The following is a 16,728-nucleotide window of genomic DNA, read 5'->3' as shown; positions in this document are numbered from 1 at the left end:
TGGTCCAGATGTTCAAAAATGTGGTAAAAAATACCCTTCCTTATTACAACTTTTACACTTTTTGCCTCTGATATGCCCAAGTGCAGAGAAGATTTTTAAAGAAATAATGCATTTTCACTACAGATTCACTATATCATCAATAGAGCCCCCCCCCCCCTTTAACCACTAAGAAACACCAGAGCCTCTCACCCTGGGACCAGAAGTTTCAAGTTTGCTCATCATAAGTAATCACTTTGTTTAACTGCTTCACATTAAGGAGCAGACAGGATTATTTAATAGAATTAATACATTTTCACTACATTATCAACAGCCCCACCCTTATACCAGCACATCTGACCCAGGGGTCATGCAATTCATTACTCTGGAAGAAGCACTCTTGCTCATCATAACTATATACTTAGCTTCTTTGCTTTTTAACCAGAAGCAGAAAAGAATATTTTCAAAGAAATTTTGATTTTTCACTATATAATCAATAGAGCCCCCCCCCCCCCAACCTTTTGACCAGAACCCTTGACCCTGGGGCCATAAAATTCACAATTTTAGAAGAGGCATCCTTGCGTATCATAAAAATGTACTTAGTTTGTTTAAATAGTACCCAGGGGCAGAGAAGAATATTTTCAAAGAAATAATTCACCTTCACTGTAGGAGCTATATAGCCCCACCCTAGCACCAGAACCCTTGTCCCTGGGGCCATGAATTTCACAATTTTGGAAGAGGTGTCCTTGCTTATCATAACAATGTACTTAGTTTGTTTAAATAATACCCAGAAGCAGAGAAGAAGATTTTTAAAGCATTAATGCATTTTCACTATATAATAAATAGAGCCCCGCCCTAACATCAGAACCCCTGACCCAGGGGCCATGAAATTCACAATTTTGGTAGAGTCACTCTTGCTTATCATAACTATGTATTTAATTTGTTTAAATAATACCCAGGAGTAGAGAAGAAGATTTCTAAAGAAATAATGCACTTTCACTATATGATCTATATACCCCCCAGCACCAGAACCCCTGACCCTGGGGCCATGAATTTCAGAATTTTGGTAGAGTCACCCTTGCTTATCATAACTCTGAATCTAATTTGTTTAAATAATACCCAGGAGTAGAGAAGAAGATTTTCAAAGAAATAATGCACTTTCACTATATGATCTATATAGCCCCACCCTAGCACCAGAACCCCTGACCCTGGGGCCATGAATTTCACAATTTTGGTAGAGTCACCCTTGCTTATCATAACTATGTATTCAATTTGTTTCAATAATACCCAGGAGTAGAAAATAAGATTTTCAAAGAAATAATGCACTTTCACTGTATGATCTATATAGCCCCACCCTAGCACCAGAACCCCTGACCCTGGGGCCATGAATTTCACAATTTTGGTAGAGGGATCAATGCTTATTACAATCATGTCAACAGTTTGACTGCTTGATGTCCAGGAGTAAAGAAGAAGATTTTTAAAGATTGCATTAATATTGATGGTTTTAGCCCCACCCCTCAGGCCCCAGGGGGGCAGGGACCATGAAATTCACAAATTTTGTTCCCCTTCAGACATAGATGCCATATGCAAAAATTGGCTGAAATTGGTTCGCGGTTTCAGAGAAGAAGCTGAAAATGTTCAAATGTTAACACACGACGCACGAGGACGGACGAAAACAGATAGCAATAGGTCACCTGAGTGACTCAGGTGACCTAAAAAGGAAATCTGTTGGAGATGGTCGCAAATCTGTACTGCCATCCTATAAATGCAGGATTTGTGATGTGGGACTATGCGTAGATCCTCGTTTTGAATTGTACCATTCCTATAAGGACTTAAAATTCAAATAAGCTTACCAAAGACATCAGGACCAAAATGTGGAGTCTGATGATTCAGATTAACTATGAATGAATGTCATGAACAGCAGTGTTTAAAATTTAATTGTTTGAATGAAAGTACTTGCTTAAAGGCCGAGGTTTTCAACCGGTCGGTTTTCCTCAGGTAAGTTTGGTGTGGGGTGGAGCTTAATTGAAACGGCTTTGAAGCCCCGAGGGAACCAAGCTGGCTTGTGTATACCTACCTATATACACAGGATGTTACCTGTATATATATTACCTAAGGCATAGTTTAACTTCGCGTGTTGGTCAATCGAAATGTTGATCGTCAAATTTATGAAATAAAACATGCTAATTTTTTTAATGTAGACTGATTCCTTTAGTTCAATTCTTTTTTAAAAAATATGTTTGAATAAAGGAGACAATTTTAGTTTAATTTTGTGCGTTAATAAATTTCAAATCTTTGGTTGTAAGCTGGCGACACCGAGGGAAATAGTCATTCACAAAACAAAAGTAGAAAAAAGCGCAGTCCTGAATAATTAACGTATATCACTCGTCAGCCTTTTAGAAAATTTCAGTCAGAACCTCTTACTTAAAAACTATTTATTACAATTCAATCTTTATAACATATTTAAATTAAACAATGTAAAATGTTCAACATTCAATTAAAAAACTGCTCAAAAATTCACAAAGAAGCAAGATTTATAAGGGACTATTTCTTGTGGCATAAGGATATTTAGCAGAAAATTCTGCAAATCTACACATTTATTAAATTTAATATCTTGGAACCTTAGCCTCAAATACTTTTACTCAGAGAATATTTTCCGTTATGATATGCCTGGAATATTAAATATAGGTCTCAATTTATATTTTTATAACAAAATTTACACCTTCGCTCAACAAGCATTGCCAAGAAATGAAGATATATTAAGGAAGTCGAGATAAAATTTACACAGTTTTTTGCCTGAAAATCGCATATTTTGACCAATAATTCAAAATGTACATCACTGACCCCAACTTTTTCTTTCATTATTTTAAACTACTCGATACTTTTGACCGATCAGCACTTAAGTCGTAAAAAGTTTGATACAAGAAAATATTCTATTGCCTATTTAGATTTTTAATACTCCAAATATGAGACTTTTTTAGTGCAAAAAGGTCACACAATAATTTACGCGCATTAATTTGCATGATTTGTTCAATGATAAATATTATTCAAACTATTTTACGTAAAATAAGATTATGTTTATTGCCATAGTTACATCTTATAAAATATGATAACGGTTAAAGTAATTAACAAAAGTGTTACAATTTAAGTGCAAAAAGGTCAACTTAATTGAACCGTAGCTCAGTTAGATGCACACTGACCCCCCATTTTCTCTGCGATTTTGAGTCATACTATATGAGTACTTATCCAAAATATACTTCTCAAAAAATCCTTGATAAAACAAATTTCACGAGTGACATACCTTAAGTCTCTAAAACTTAGAAATCCTGTTTGAAGGCTAAATTTTGTGTAAATTTGGATAATCTATACTGCATTATAGATTAAATGTATAGTGAAATGACACCCCCCCTTTCTTAATTATAATTTAAATAGATATATGACTGATTTTCTTTTTCATTTATTTAATTATTTGACAGACTGATTAAGGCTAATTACTTTATCATAAAGTTAAAAAAAAATAATATTAGCTCTGGCTGCTTCTTTTGTTATAAATTATATGCAGTAGGCATCAAAGACTGAATGTTAATTCAATGATCGGTACGATCCCCAGCCAAGGTATACAAGATATACACAACGGCAGGTAACACAATGTCAATCAATTTTCAGTATCCAATCTCAGGCTTAATTTCATCTGATTGACAGGGGTTCACAGACCAGGTTAAATTGAGGGCGGTGCTTATTTCCTCCCCCTTTAAATGATGTGAACAGTAATGCTTAACATCCAGGACAAAAGTAAAACAATATGAGTGTTGAGTGCTGTGGAGGTCTTTGTTTACTTGAGTGTTTTTGGACATTCATATATTTTATTATGTGGTAAGGTTTTGGAAATATCAGCATGTTTAATAAAAGAATGAATTTCTGTACAAAAAATAAAGTTTTTTCAGTCAGAATTAATTAATTAATGGCAATAATTACTGAAATACAATTATTTTCGCAAACTTTGTGACTTTAATCCTAAATGGAACTTTTGATTGAAATAATATATCAGTTTTTTCTTCACAATATTTTTCTTTGTTTCTTCCTAAATAAAAGTTGCACAGATTGTTATTAGCAAAAATGATAAGAAAACTGTGTAAATTACAATTATCTACAGCTAGTGTAATTTGATAAAAGATTACAAATCAGCCTGGCACAGTCAGCGGTTGGAGCTCATTATCATCTCCGCAGCCACAGATGCCGTTATCCATAGCATCCCTGGCAGGACAAGGGTTAAGGGTAAAAGCAAAATAAAAGTTATATTTACATCCACTGAATATTATTTCCTTTATTTCTTATAAAAACCATTGCCATTAATCAGTCCATAAACAACGCTAAGCAAGCCACCTGCATAGATTTCTTAAACAACAGCTGTTCCATCAATTATGCATACAATGACTAACACATCTATTATACAATATTTAACATATTTAATTTACTTTGAATGTTTTTTAAAAAAAGATATAAAAATAAACAATAAAATGTCTTTCTTTGTTTGTTAGTACGGGAATTAACGTCGCAGCTATTGTAAAAAATTCACATAACCCGCGTAACACTTACGCGGGTTATGTATTTTTTCTGCAACAGTTGCGACATTAATTCCTGTACTAATAACCAAAGAAAGCATTTTATTGTTTAAATAAACACCAGTGGCAAGTATCTGAGGGAATTGATGTTAAGTTCTGGGTGTAGTAAATCTGAAGAAGATTGAGACAACTGGTTCTTATAGATCAATGGGAATCTAGGGGAGAAAATGGTGCAAGTAGTGCCTTACCCCATCCTCATCTCTACACAAGAGAAAATTTAAGTACTGTGTAATATACTGTCAGACAGAGCTGTCTTGATAATCATTCCAATCACTTACTCAGAGTGAAAGGAAAACCTATATATCCCTTGTAAGAACCTGATCATACTATTACATAGTAAATATCTTTGATATCTTCTTCTCAAGAACAACTAAGCCGATATTAGTCATATTTATACAGAAGCAACCTTAGGTATTGTAGAATCAAGTTTGTTCAAATTATGACCCCAAGGGGGTTGGGGGCACAAAAGAGAGTCAAAGTTTTGCGTAAGAATATATAGGAATCATCTTGAAAAAATCTGCTGCTCAAGAACAGCAAAGCCATGATTAGTCATATTATTACAGAAGCATCCTCAGGTAGTGTCGGTTCAAATTTGTTCAAATTTACCATGGGTAGGGTGGGGCCACAATGAGCAATCAGAGTTTTACATAGGAATACATAGGAAAAAAATCTTTAAAATTCTTCTGTTTAACTCTTTACCCCTTAATGCCATGATCTGACGCATTGGCCATATCCATAGTGTTTGCCTGGCTGACCCTTAGACCGTTTTAGATGAATTGGAGTGCAGTTTAAAACTGAAATATCTGGGGTCAAAATATTTCATTTATACTATGTATCATACATCATTGGATTCGTAATAAATTAAAATTTTCAAATCTATTAACATTATTCTGATCAGAAATTTCCTTGAATAAATAATTAAGGTGAAAGCAGGTGTAAATCGCAAAATAGATATTTTCAACATGTAAAACTGCTTAAGTAAGCTTAATAAGCCAAAATTTTCAGTAGAAAATAGTAACAATAATGTGTGATGATGTAATTGATGGTTAAATTATGATTTGTTATCAATTTTATAAGTGTAATTCATAAGAAATCAGCAAAATGTTGTGCTACTTCAGTGTCAATCTCGCTGACTTATTTTCAGACTTGCGTGATAAAACACGGTTTCTGAACATTTTTGTTTATTTGAATGGTCAAATTCTGTTAAAATAATTATTTTCTACATCTTTACATTTACAAAAATGTGCAAAGTGGAAAGTATCTAATGAATTTCTGAGAAACAGGCAACGAAATTGGCACTGCGCGGTACCGAACTTCGCAACATTTTCGTATCTTATTCTAGAGTATATTATACATGTAGATCAGTCGCCCGCGTGCCGCAGTGGTAAGAGCGTCTGCTCTAGAGTCGTGAAGTAAGGAGTTGATCCTTACGTCACGGGTTCGAATCCCACTGTTGGACGTTGAGACCAGTCCTTCGGATGAGACCGTATAAACCGAGGTCCCGTGTCGCAGTAGGTGCTGGCACGAAAAAGACCCCTCACTGCTCAATGGTCGTAAGTGCCGAGTATAGAACAAAATTTGCAACTATCCATCAGCAAATGGTGGCGTCTCCATATGAGTGAAAAAGTCTCGAGAGGGACGTTAAACAACATACAAACAAACAAACAATACATGTAGATCATAATAATTTATAAAACTTTCATGAAATAGTTAGTTTATAGCTTGAATTCCATGTAATACTTTACTAGATGAAAAAATACTGAATATTAACCGAGTTTTATGCTCAAGAAAACATTGTATGTAACAGTCTGCCATTTTGAATTTTGGTGGGATTTTCCATGATTCTTTGACTTGTTTACACAGGTAAATCACATGATTTCTAAGTGTAGGATGATGCAATCATCTATTGTTAACCTGCAGGTGGCCACCTGTGCTCTGGTAGATGTAAACAAGTGGTAATTTCAAGTCAAATCAACAACAGAATACACATGCGTCAAAAGTCGTCATTAAGGGTTGGGGGCTAGGCGTCAAATCATGGCATTAAGGGGGAAAGGATGGAAAGGTCTAAGGGGAATAGAGTTAAGAACAGCAAAGTCATGATTAGTAATATTGATATAGAAGCATCCTGAGGTAGAGTAAATTTAAGTTTGCCCCCCCCCCCCCCTTAAAACTTTTCAATACTGAACTGATTTCTGCTTCTTCCTAGCCAGTGTGCTCAGGTGAGCGATGTGGCCCATGGGCCTCTCGTTTCTTAATCATTTCCATTTGAAAGGATTTGGCTATTCGTGTTCACAAAATTCAAGGATTCCTTTGTTGCAAGTTTGTTTGGATTTTGTCCACTGGTTGTGTAGTTTGTTTAACATCCCTAAACTCACATTGAGACGCCACCACTTGCCGATGGAGGCAGTGATATTTCTACAATTTTTAAAAGGGGCCTCAGCCTTTACAATTGGGAAAAATCATCGACATTTGTATCAAATTGGGAAAAATCAATAAAATTGTAATTAACTTTAATTAAAAGGTAAAGTGAAACATATAAGTAAATGTTACATCATTTATCCAATTTATTTGCTATTAAATAACAAATTAGACACAGTTCTACATTTTTAACTTTTTTTTAAAAATCTTTGAAAGTTGTCAGTTAGTGTGACCATCCTATATTTCAATTTCTTTTGCCATAATAGTAGACATAAGATCGATTGATTGTATGTTGTTTTACGTCCCATTCGAGAATTTTTCACTGATATAGAGACGTCACCATATATCGGTGAAGGTCTTCAAATTTTGACCTCTACTCAGCACTCAGGGCCATAGAGCAGTGAGGGATCTTTATCTTGACACAGGCCTCGGTTTTAAAGGTCTCATCTGAAGGACCTGCAACTTTCACTTCAAAGTGCCAAACACATGGCTAGACATAAGAGAAAATCCTTTTCGTAATAGCCATTGAAGATGGGATAATCTGACATGATTAATGACAAATAATTTATTTTTCTAACAACTTATTAACTGATTAAAGCTTTATGAATTACCCTAATCATATTGCCGCAATTTCTCTGCAATATTAGTTGCATCTGCCGGGTGTAGAAACAGTTTGATTTTCGTGGAATCAGGGATGCATGTTGTAGAACTACTAGTAGTTTGATTTACAAATAAGGCTGTTTCATCAGTTCACATGCATCCTTCCACAAAACGTGTGTATCTACGTCTTGTAAATGCACAAAACAATCTGCTATTCCTCACCATTAATTTAACAGTCTGAATGACAAAGAACAATGGCGTTCTGTATAAGGTAAGTTGTGCGTAAAAAATTCAATATAACAAAAACAACAGCAAATTTATTTCGGGGGAAAAAGCAACTGAAATTGGGAAAAAATCAGTTATTTTTGAGAGGGGAAAGGGCGGATATTTGGACCTAAATTTGGTGTAGAAAAATCACTGGGAGGGCTGCAAATTTAGACCTGTACTTTGCACTTATGGCCTTTGAGCAGTAAGAGACTTTTTTCATGCCACACCTACTACAACATGGGACCTTGGTTTATGTGGTCTTATTCATGGGACCAGTCTCCATATCCTGCAGTGGGATTCAAACTCGAGACGTGAAGATCATCTCCTTATTATGCGACTCTAGAGCAAACCCTCTAAATACAGCATTTTGCAGGCGACTCAAGTGGTTGTAGAGAAGAAATCAAAAATCTTTAAATGTACAGACAGATATAAATCAAAATCTGATTAGAAAAGCTCATCTGAGCTTTTAGCTCAGGTGAACTGAAAACTCTGAACTCAGATTAACTTGTTTATTCGAATAAATACTGTTAATTTAGACTTACAATGCCTCCTTTTAGGACTTGGGTACCCACATGATGCACATGTCTTCTTCTGTATATGGTAGGACCGTCTCCCACACCGCCTACAAGCAGTGTGTGTTTTATTGTGACGTTTACCAAAGCTGGATGTCCCCTTCGTCTGTAAACAGTAATGTGTAATTTCCATTGTCAGAACAATTTAGAATCTACATCATCATAGGAGGAAGCTTTCGCCTAAGTTTATTTTTTCCTTGCAATTACTCAGCAGTTCTTCAAAGAGATTTATAAATGATCTTAGCCTTTTCACCTCTTTTTGGAGAGGTACATGGCATATTCAATCAAACCTGTATTAAGCAGTCACCAGCGGGAACCTTTAAATGTGACCTTTATAGAGAGGCGACCTTTGAAAAGAGGTTCATCTTTTTTTTTTTCCAAGAAAAATTCTTTTCCAATTTATGTTAGTTCTGTTTTGAAATACTACATCATAGAATATTAAAGAAAGTTGTATATTGGACATCAATGGTCTCAGTAAGATTTTTTTTTAATTTAAATAGTCTCAAGATTAAGATCAAGCTAAATTTGATGACTCCAACAAAAAATATATCGAGTCTAATAGGGCATTGCATTATCCTCCCTCCAAACAACAACAAAACTTTCATGTTATGCCTTGAATAAAATATAATGTATTTTTTATCTATATTGCATCTAAAAAAAAAAAACAAGTTTAGTTAGTCCTGATAATTGTATTTTAAAAATACATAAATGGTAGCGTAATAAACAGACAAGTCATAATATTCTCATTTGATCAAAGCAGTGCATAATACAAATTGATATCAAATTCACAGGTGTTGTCAACTTGTGAGCAATTTAGCATGACTAATTCTAAGGGTTGTCTTACCTAGTTGAAAATCACGAGATAATCAGGACACACTGTGTAAACAAAACAGTTAATTGGGGTTTCCTAGGTGTTAAAAACTGCACTGCCATGCGTTTATACAATTCACACCTATCGGAGTTGGGCATGCCAAATGTGAACTAATAATTAGGAAACATGTAATTAGTGTATCCCTTAATAGATAAATAAGGACGCCTTGTTTTTTAATATCACTCAGAATTTTTAAAACCAATTTCCACAAGATTAAGATTCTCATAAGTTTGTTTTCCTGGTAACCTTTTTTGGTCATTAACATCCTTGTTTAGTTTTGTTAAAAAAATAAATAAATTATCCAATATTTTAAATGGTTTTAATAAGGGCAGTTATTTTTTCCATGATCCACAAGACCAATTATTTACATTAGTGACAAAAATTGGGAGTCACCTGACTTTAGATCTGGTCACATGATCGAACAAATTAGCTGCTATATACGACGATTTTACATGAAACTGGGAGGAAATAAAATGACTGCATAGGACAGGTGATGCTGGATAAAGGTGACCGCTATGACAAGTTTGACTGTATTTGAACAAGTTTGAATCCTTTCACCTAATAATACTGTATTCTGTGCAAGGTTTGACTGAATTTGGTCTTAATGTTCTCAAAAATGTAATGACATTATCCCTTGGTTTTTCTGACATTGTCATCTCAACCTCCACTACCGTGAGGAACTAAGAACACCCTTCTACTTTTATAAAATCCCCAAGTATTTTAATTCTTATAGACAACCTATTATCTTTAGAGAAGTGGAAAGGCTTTCACCTACATCCACTTCTCTTCGCAATCCTTCATGTTTTGATTCTGGAAAACATATAAATTTAGAACCGGTGACAGCCTACGTTTCAACTGACATTTCGTCTAAAATATGCCTGAATGTACGTAACAAACATGTTATATTATCAATTTCAACATAAATAAACACAACTGTCACAAGAAAACCTACCTTTACTTTTCACTAATCCATTTTTACAAGATCTCCATCCCGGATTTAAATTATGAGCAAGTAACTCTTGAAGGATTGAAAAAACTATAATTCGGATAAAACTGGAAATATTTTTACAAAGTAATAATGACACAATACTAATCGTCTACTATGTTTAATTTAATGAGACAATTATTTCCTCAAGTTTCGTTCAAATTCTTTTGTTCTTTGGTTTAAATATTCGTTGGGAAAGATATAGTGTTTATATTGTTTAAGAATAAAAGAAAAGATTTTTAGTATTGAGAGAAAGAAAGTAATGAAGTATCCTTAAATCTCAAATTCACATTTTAATCAAATGAGAATAGTAAAAATAAATATAAATAATAATATTTATTTTGAATAATATGCTAAATCAAAAGTGAATTGTCAAAAACTTCTTATGAACATCAAAATGCGTCATCACCAATTTTACCAAATTACCGAACTTAGAATTTTCAATTTTTTCTAATAAGCTGTGGTAGATAAACATTAGTTTAAATCCGGGATGGAGAACTTGTAAAAATGGATTAACAACTCGTAAAGGTTGGTTTTCTTGTGACAGTTGTGTTTATTTATGGTAAAATTGTTAATATAACACATCTGTTACATACATTCAGGCATATTTTCAACAAAATGTCAGTTGAAGTGTAGGCCGTCATCGGTTCTAAATTTATATGTTTTCCAGAATCAAAACATAAAGGCTTGTGAAGAGAAGTGGATGTAGGCGAAAGCCTGTCCACTCCTCTAAAGAGAATAATGGACAACCCTGCATATATTATTAGTTGATTACCATATCGAAGTGAATAGACCTAGTGCAATTTTTTCAGAACAATTAATTTATTATTCACCTGCAATATCCATTATATTAAGGTGTGTTTATGTTTTGTCCACGACAACGCAGTTTGTACCGAGATGAATTCGCATTACACTGTGGCAATAAAATAATTTGATCACAGGCACTTGGGGTATGGACCCCCCCCCCCCCCCTCCATTTTTTTTCTTTTTAAATCTGAGGTCGAGTCACCTTTTCCCTATTTTTATATTCTAATATGCACTATATGTTATCAATGATGTAATTCTTTTGTCTCTATATGCTGTTTTTTAATTTACCGTTTTTCAACTGATACATAGAAAGAGAGAAGGCTTGCAACTCTTTTGTGCATTAGCTGGGACGGAAGTGCAATAACGGTAACTCTAACTTTACAAATGTTCTGCATTAAATAAAAATTCCAAGCTTTGTAATCAAAAAATATTGAGAAATTTGGTTGTCTAGGTTGTGTGTTAAATATTAATCTTCATCCATTAGAATCTGCTAGTTAGAATTATCTTGTTATACACAGAACTTACCGTTACACGTAATATGAAGAGAAAATTCGGGATGTTCCGAATGACATTACACTTAATGATGACGCCCAAAAATACCGGACACTTCCGTCCCAGCTAGTGCACATCAACAAAATTTACCCTAGATGCGGTTGATTTAATTGAAATATTTACAAATCGGGGGCACATAAAAATTAAATGGAAATATGAAAAGGAAGAAGAATGTGTAACAAATTTATTGATGTATGCATATCCCATGTGTTCTTATGTTTTAGATAAATAATCAGGCGAAGTTTAAGCGAGGTGAGGCAGACGATGAGAAAAGAGTTGCAAGCCTTCTCTCTTTTTATGTATCAGTCGAAAAACGGTATATTTAAAAACAGCATATAGAGACAAAAGAATTACATTATTGATAACATATAGTGCATATTAGAATATAAAAATAGGGAAAAGGTGACTCGACCCCAGATTTAAAAAGAAAAAAAATGGAAGGGGGGGTCCATACCCCAAGTGCCTGTGAATTTGATCAGTCCGAATTTTCTCTACGCCCAAACGTTGCTTCAAAAGATCGAAGTATCGAGCGGAGTAGCGACTCTCTCTCTCAAGTTTTGCGACGCAAATTTCAGCTATCCCCAGTTGTGATTATACAACTCTGTGATTGTCTTAGTCCGAGAAACTCGACCCCGAAAACCAAAACAAACCAACATGGCCTTACAATTCGTTAAGAAAGTCTAGCGTTTGTTAATTTATGGGTTTAAAGAGTGAACTGACATTTCTTATGTGTTTTATTTCTTTAGAAAATGTGTTCAAAAAATTACTTTGTTTGACGGTTACATTGATGACAGCGGATTTCTTTTACACGATAATTAAACTCTCACCATTGCTGGACACCGGAAGAAGAAAAAGACTGCAGCCTCGTTCTGATCAGATAAATAAGATTGTTCGATTTACCCAAGAGTAACATTAAAGAACCCAAGAAACAGATAATGACTTGAATATACACTAGAGTATATTTCGACAAGTTTAAACTTAAAGTAACAAAGCATTTCTCTGAAATAAATATTTCTCCTTTGGGAAAAAAATATTGTAGTAAAAGTTTATTTACTTAGGCCATTACTAATATTTATGTCCTGGTAAATCCTGGTTTATTCATATAGTATACATGTATTTCTTTGAGGAAACAAAATAGAGAACATATGTTGGATATAGAATGACCAATATAGTCGGAAACATTTATATTTCTTAACCGAAGTTAACTTGGATTAGAAAAATTGTACAACTATTTCAGCCGTCAAACTGGATTTATTTCTTTCTCTGAAATTACTATGTGTAAAATATTTTAAAATGTGTAAGTTTAGATCTGAATATTGTAAACAGAGGACAAAATTCATACAACACATGGGAATTTTTTGGAAATAAAATCTACTTAATGTCATGTTCTAAATTTTGAATTTACCGGGTGGGAGTAAATACAAAATTTAGAACATGACAACTAAATTTTGTATTTAATCTCACCCGGTAAATTCAAAATTTAGAACATGACATTAATATTTTATTATACCATTTTTTTTTCTAAAAAGTTTTAACTTTAACAATTTTTCATGCATTGTATAGTCATATTGAGTTAATTATAGTAATAAAATAAGGATTCAAAATATTTTTTTAAGACACAGGATGAGAAAGGATTCGACATGGATTATAAACCAGCTGACTTCAACTGCATGCAAGCATATTTATATAAACTTTTTTTTTAAGGGGATGAAGGACACATGGTCACATGACTTTGTTAAACTACGTCATAGTCTCCATTTATATAAGAGCAAAACGTGTAAAGCATCAGTTCTTGTAAAAAATTTTGACAATTTTTTTTCTTTAATTACCATCTTATATTAAAAAAATAAAAAGTTTAACATTCTTGTAAACATTATCAAATTATGAAAAAAGATTGATCCACTCCTCTGTTTCTTTAAACTGCGCGTCCAACAAGTCGGTGACGTCATACACGATCTGCTAGTACAGCAAGATCATACTCGGTGAATACAAGGGAGGTATTATTATGTAAAAACAGGTCATAATCAGTATATGATGAAGTATTTTGAGAAACGGGGAACACAAAAATTATTTTTACATGGCTGATGACGGAAATCTTATGTAGGTATATCTTATTTCGCTTATTTAGCTTACGTGTGACGTCATAGTTGGTTTTTCCCATACTTGAGAAATGTAAACATGACAAGTTTTTGTCCTGGTTATGTCGTCTTCAACGATATCCTGTGCAATATTGAGGTCAGCTTCACCATTCGAAATTTTTACAGTTAATCAATAATTTGAAGGACTTGCATTGCAACGTAAATTTAAAAATATTGAATGATAGGATTTTTTGTAAATTACGTTTTTTGTTGTTTAAGTTGTCTTAAAAAGTTCGTAATTTTCCCTATCCAGATGCAGTGTGATAGATGAAACTTGCCTTTTCGAATTTTAAACCCAATTCATACTCTGAAATATTTTAAAAGATACATGTTCACTTACATATTTTTTATATATGCTTTAAAAATCCAATTATGGACAGAGTAATGAGCCCGGCAACATGGAGAATTAAAACGCCACTTAGATACTGTAGGGCATAATATTTGTCAATCAATATCTTTAAAATAAGGTAAGAAACCTAATGATATAACTGCTTTAAGATATGTGGGACATACTTAATTAGAAATATACAAAATATAAAAAAAATTGAATGACAAGTATTTTTTCAGCTAAAGGTCCTTCTTCCCCTTAAATCTATAATGAAAGACCAAGGACTGATACATGTTTCAACTACAGAATTATCCATAGAATAAATAAATACTTACACGTACCTGTCTAAAATTAAAAACTCTCCACTTTATTATTTTGTTCTGTATGTAAATTAGAATCATTCGTTTTTATACCACCGCTTAAAAAGCGGGGTTGTATACTATACAATGTATAGTGATTGGGTGTCCGTCCCTTAGTTCAGCCGTTCGTCCGTTACGCTTTGGGGTACCCATCTTTTATCCGCAACTTCTCCTATATATAATTAAATGAATTCATAGAACCTTTATTACACAGTGCCATTATGCACCTGTCATGTTGTAAATTTTGAATTTATACCGGGTGGCAGTAAATACAAAATTTACAACATGACAATCTGCCGCATTTTTCTCCTCTTTGTTGTTGCAGTTGTTTAAGAAGATGAATTGATGCAAAGGAATTCGGGTGGTTTCGCCCCCATTACTTGTTCCTTCTGAGTGGTTTCGCTGCAAAATTCCTCTGTGAGGATTCGCCCGGCTGGTTTTAAAAACATTCAGTGCACTTGGTGTTCATGTATGCAAATATCGCTTGATCAGTAGGTGTTTAGATTAACATAATTAATGAGCACTTACTTTAATCAAATTTAATTATAAGTTAATAATTGCCGAATAATACCATATCATTATTCCGATTTTAAGGACAGATGATACAGGCAAATCTTTTTTGTTTAAGTCTCGAAAATAACAACTCATCTTTCTATATAAGTAAAATAAACAAGTTTTGTCGCATAAATTTTATTTTAGCAATATAAAGAAGATTTACTTTATAGTGTTTATTGCCTTAATTTCAGTTTAAGGATCAATTTGTTCCATGGTCTGAAACTAAGAAATCATACTTAGTGAGCTAGATTTTGTGCAAGCTGATATTCATCAAATTACTGATGCAAAATATTGATGTGTTTACTTCCTTCAGTTTTTTTTCTTTTCATGCACCTGTTTATTCTTTGCAATTCCCTATACGGACATGTCCGTGTAACATTTTTTTCTGCGTTTCTAAACCGTTGGATGAGTCTTTGTCTTCTATGAAAGGGGCAATCGGAACTCCTCGGATGTCTCGCGAACTCAACAATAATCTTGTTGAGTTCGCGAGACATCCGAGGAGTTCCGATTGATGAAAGGGGGTGACAAAATAATTTCGCGCCAAATGTCACGAGTAAATTATCTTCGCGCCTCTTTCTTGGATTGCATGTTCTTTTGAATGTATGGAAATAAATAAAGTTAGTTCTTATAACCTCATTCTTAAGGTTCAGATTTTTAACTACAAATTTTATCGCTTTTTTAAAAAATAACATCATAACGTACGACGTCTCTATATGGGTGAAAAATTCTCGAATGGGACGTTAAACAATATACAATCAATCGAACCCATCCGATACCATACAGAGCAGTTAATGCCTGTGCTGATCATAATACCTGGATCTTTGTCACATGATGATGCCGATGAGTTCTGCAGGCGCTGGTGATGGACATAAAAGTGCCGAAAAATTATTGTTTTGTCATTCGCACCCGTAGCAAATTTGATTCAAAACAACATTCAGTACCAATTTTTCTCTATTTTTTAAGTGCTGTAATTTTCCGAAAACTTGCGATCGTATCGAGTTGCATACGTTAACACTCCCATATTGCGGAGCATTTGTAAAAAAAAAAAAAAAAAAAAAAGAAAGAAAGAAAAAAAAGAAGTAAAATTATGAATTTAATATCTGATTAAAATTGACGATAAAAGAGAGATACAGAACAGTACTCAAGCTCAAAGTTCATTTAAACTATACAAAATCGGGAGCAGAGCTAACACGGACCTCCAAAAGCATCAGAGGTGGGATCAGGTGCCATGGAGGAGTGAGCACCCCCTGCCGAAATGAATCGAATTATTAACGATAGTTAAGACATAATATAAACTTATTTTAAATTTTATTTATTCATAACTTTAATGCATGCTACCAATAAGGAATTATTCTACAGAAACAACAAAAATATCGCTTCATTTCCTCATGTACTGTACACTTTCTAACACAACCACAAATAGATTGGCCGCTGCTGCGACCGATAATAAAACAACTCAAATGTGTTTGTCTCTTGATTGGATGATCTAGCACGTGCAAATCCGGAAATATTAATTATTAAAACAAAAAAGTACAAATCTTTAACTATCCTAATAAATCAGATTCATTTTCAGGCCAATCTCGGTCCCTGTTTGGGTTTTGAGTTCTTTAGGGTAAATCGACGCACCGGTTGACCCGGAAGTGGAAAATGCATAGAGAGGCCATGTAAACAAATATCT

The 16,728-nt window shown here is 33.8% G+C and overlaps 1 protein-coding gene across 1 annotated transcript in view; it reads right to left on the bottom strand.

The window, feature by feature from the left end:
• The window catches only part of LOC133190575 (large ribosomal subunit protein eL37A-like), a 28,634-nt gene extending 20,031 nt beyond the window's left edge, over positions 1-8,603 (bottom strand). The window contains exon 1 of the mRNA XM_061326276.1: positions 8,426-8,603. Within this exon, the coding sequence (XP_061182260.1) occupies positions 8,426-8,588 (163 nt within the window). The 5' untranslated portion in view covers positions 8,589-8,603. The remainder of the gene's footprint in view (positions 1-8,425) is intronic.
• Between the last annotated feature and the right edge of the window lie 8,125 nt (positions 8,604-16,728).

Source organism: Saccostrea echinata, unplaced genomic scaffold, assembly GCF_033153115.1.
Source record: "Saccostrea echinata isolate AGI-Se365-2 ecotype Australia unplaced genomic scaffold, CSIRO_AGI_Sech_v1 ptg000022l, whole genome shotgun sequence".
In the NCBI taxonomy this organism is placed as follows: Eukaryota; Metazoa; Mollusca; class Bivalvia; order Ostreida; family Ostreidae; genus Saccostrea; species Saccostrea echinata.
The sequence above is the reverse complement of the archived record's forward strand: the minus strand, read 5'-3'. Positions and strand labels throughout refer to the sequence as shown.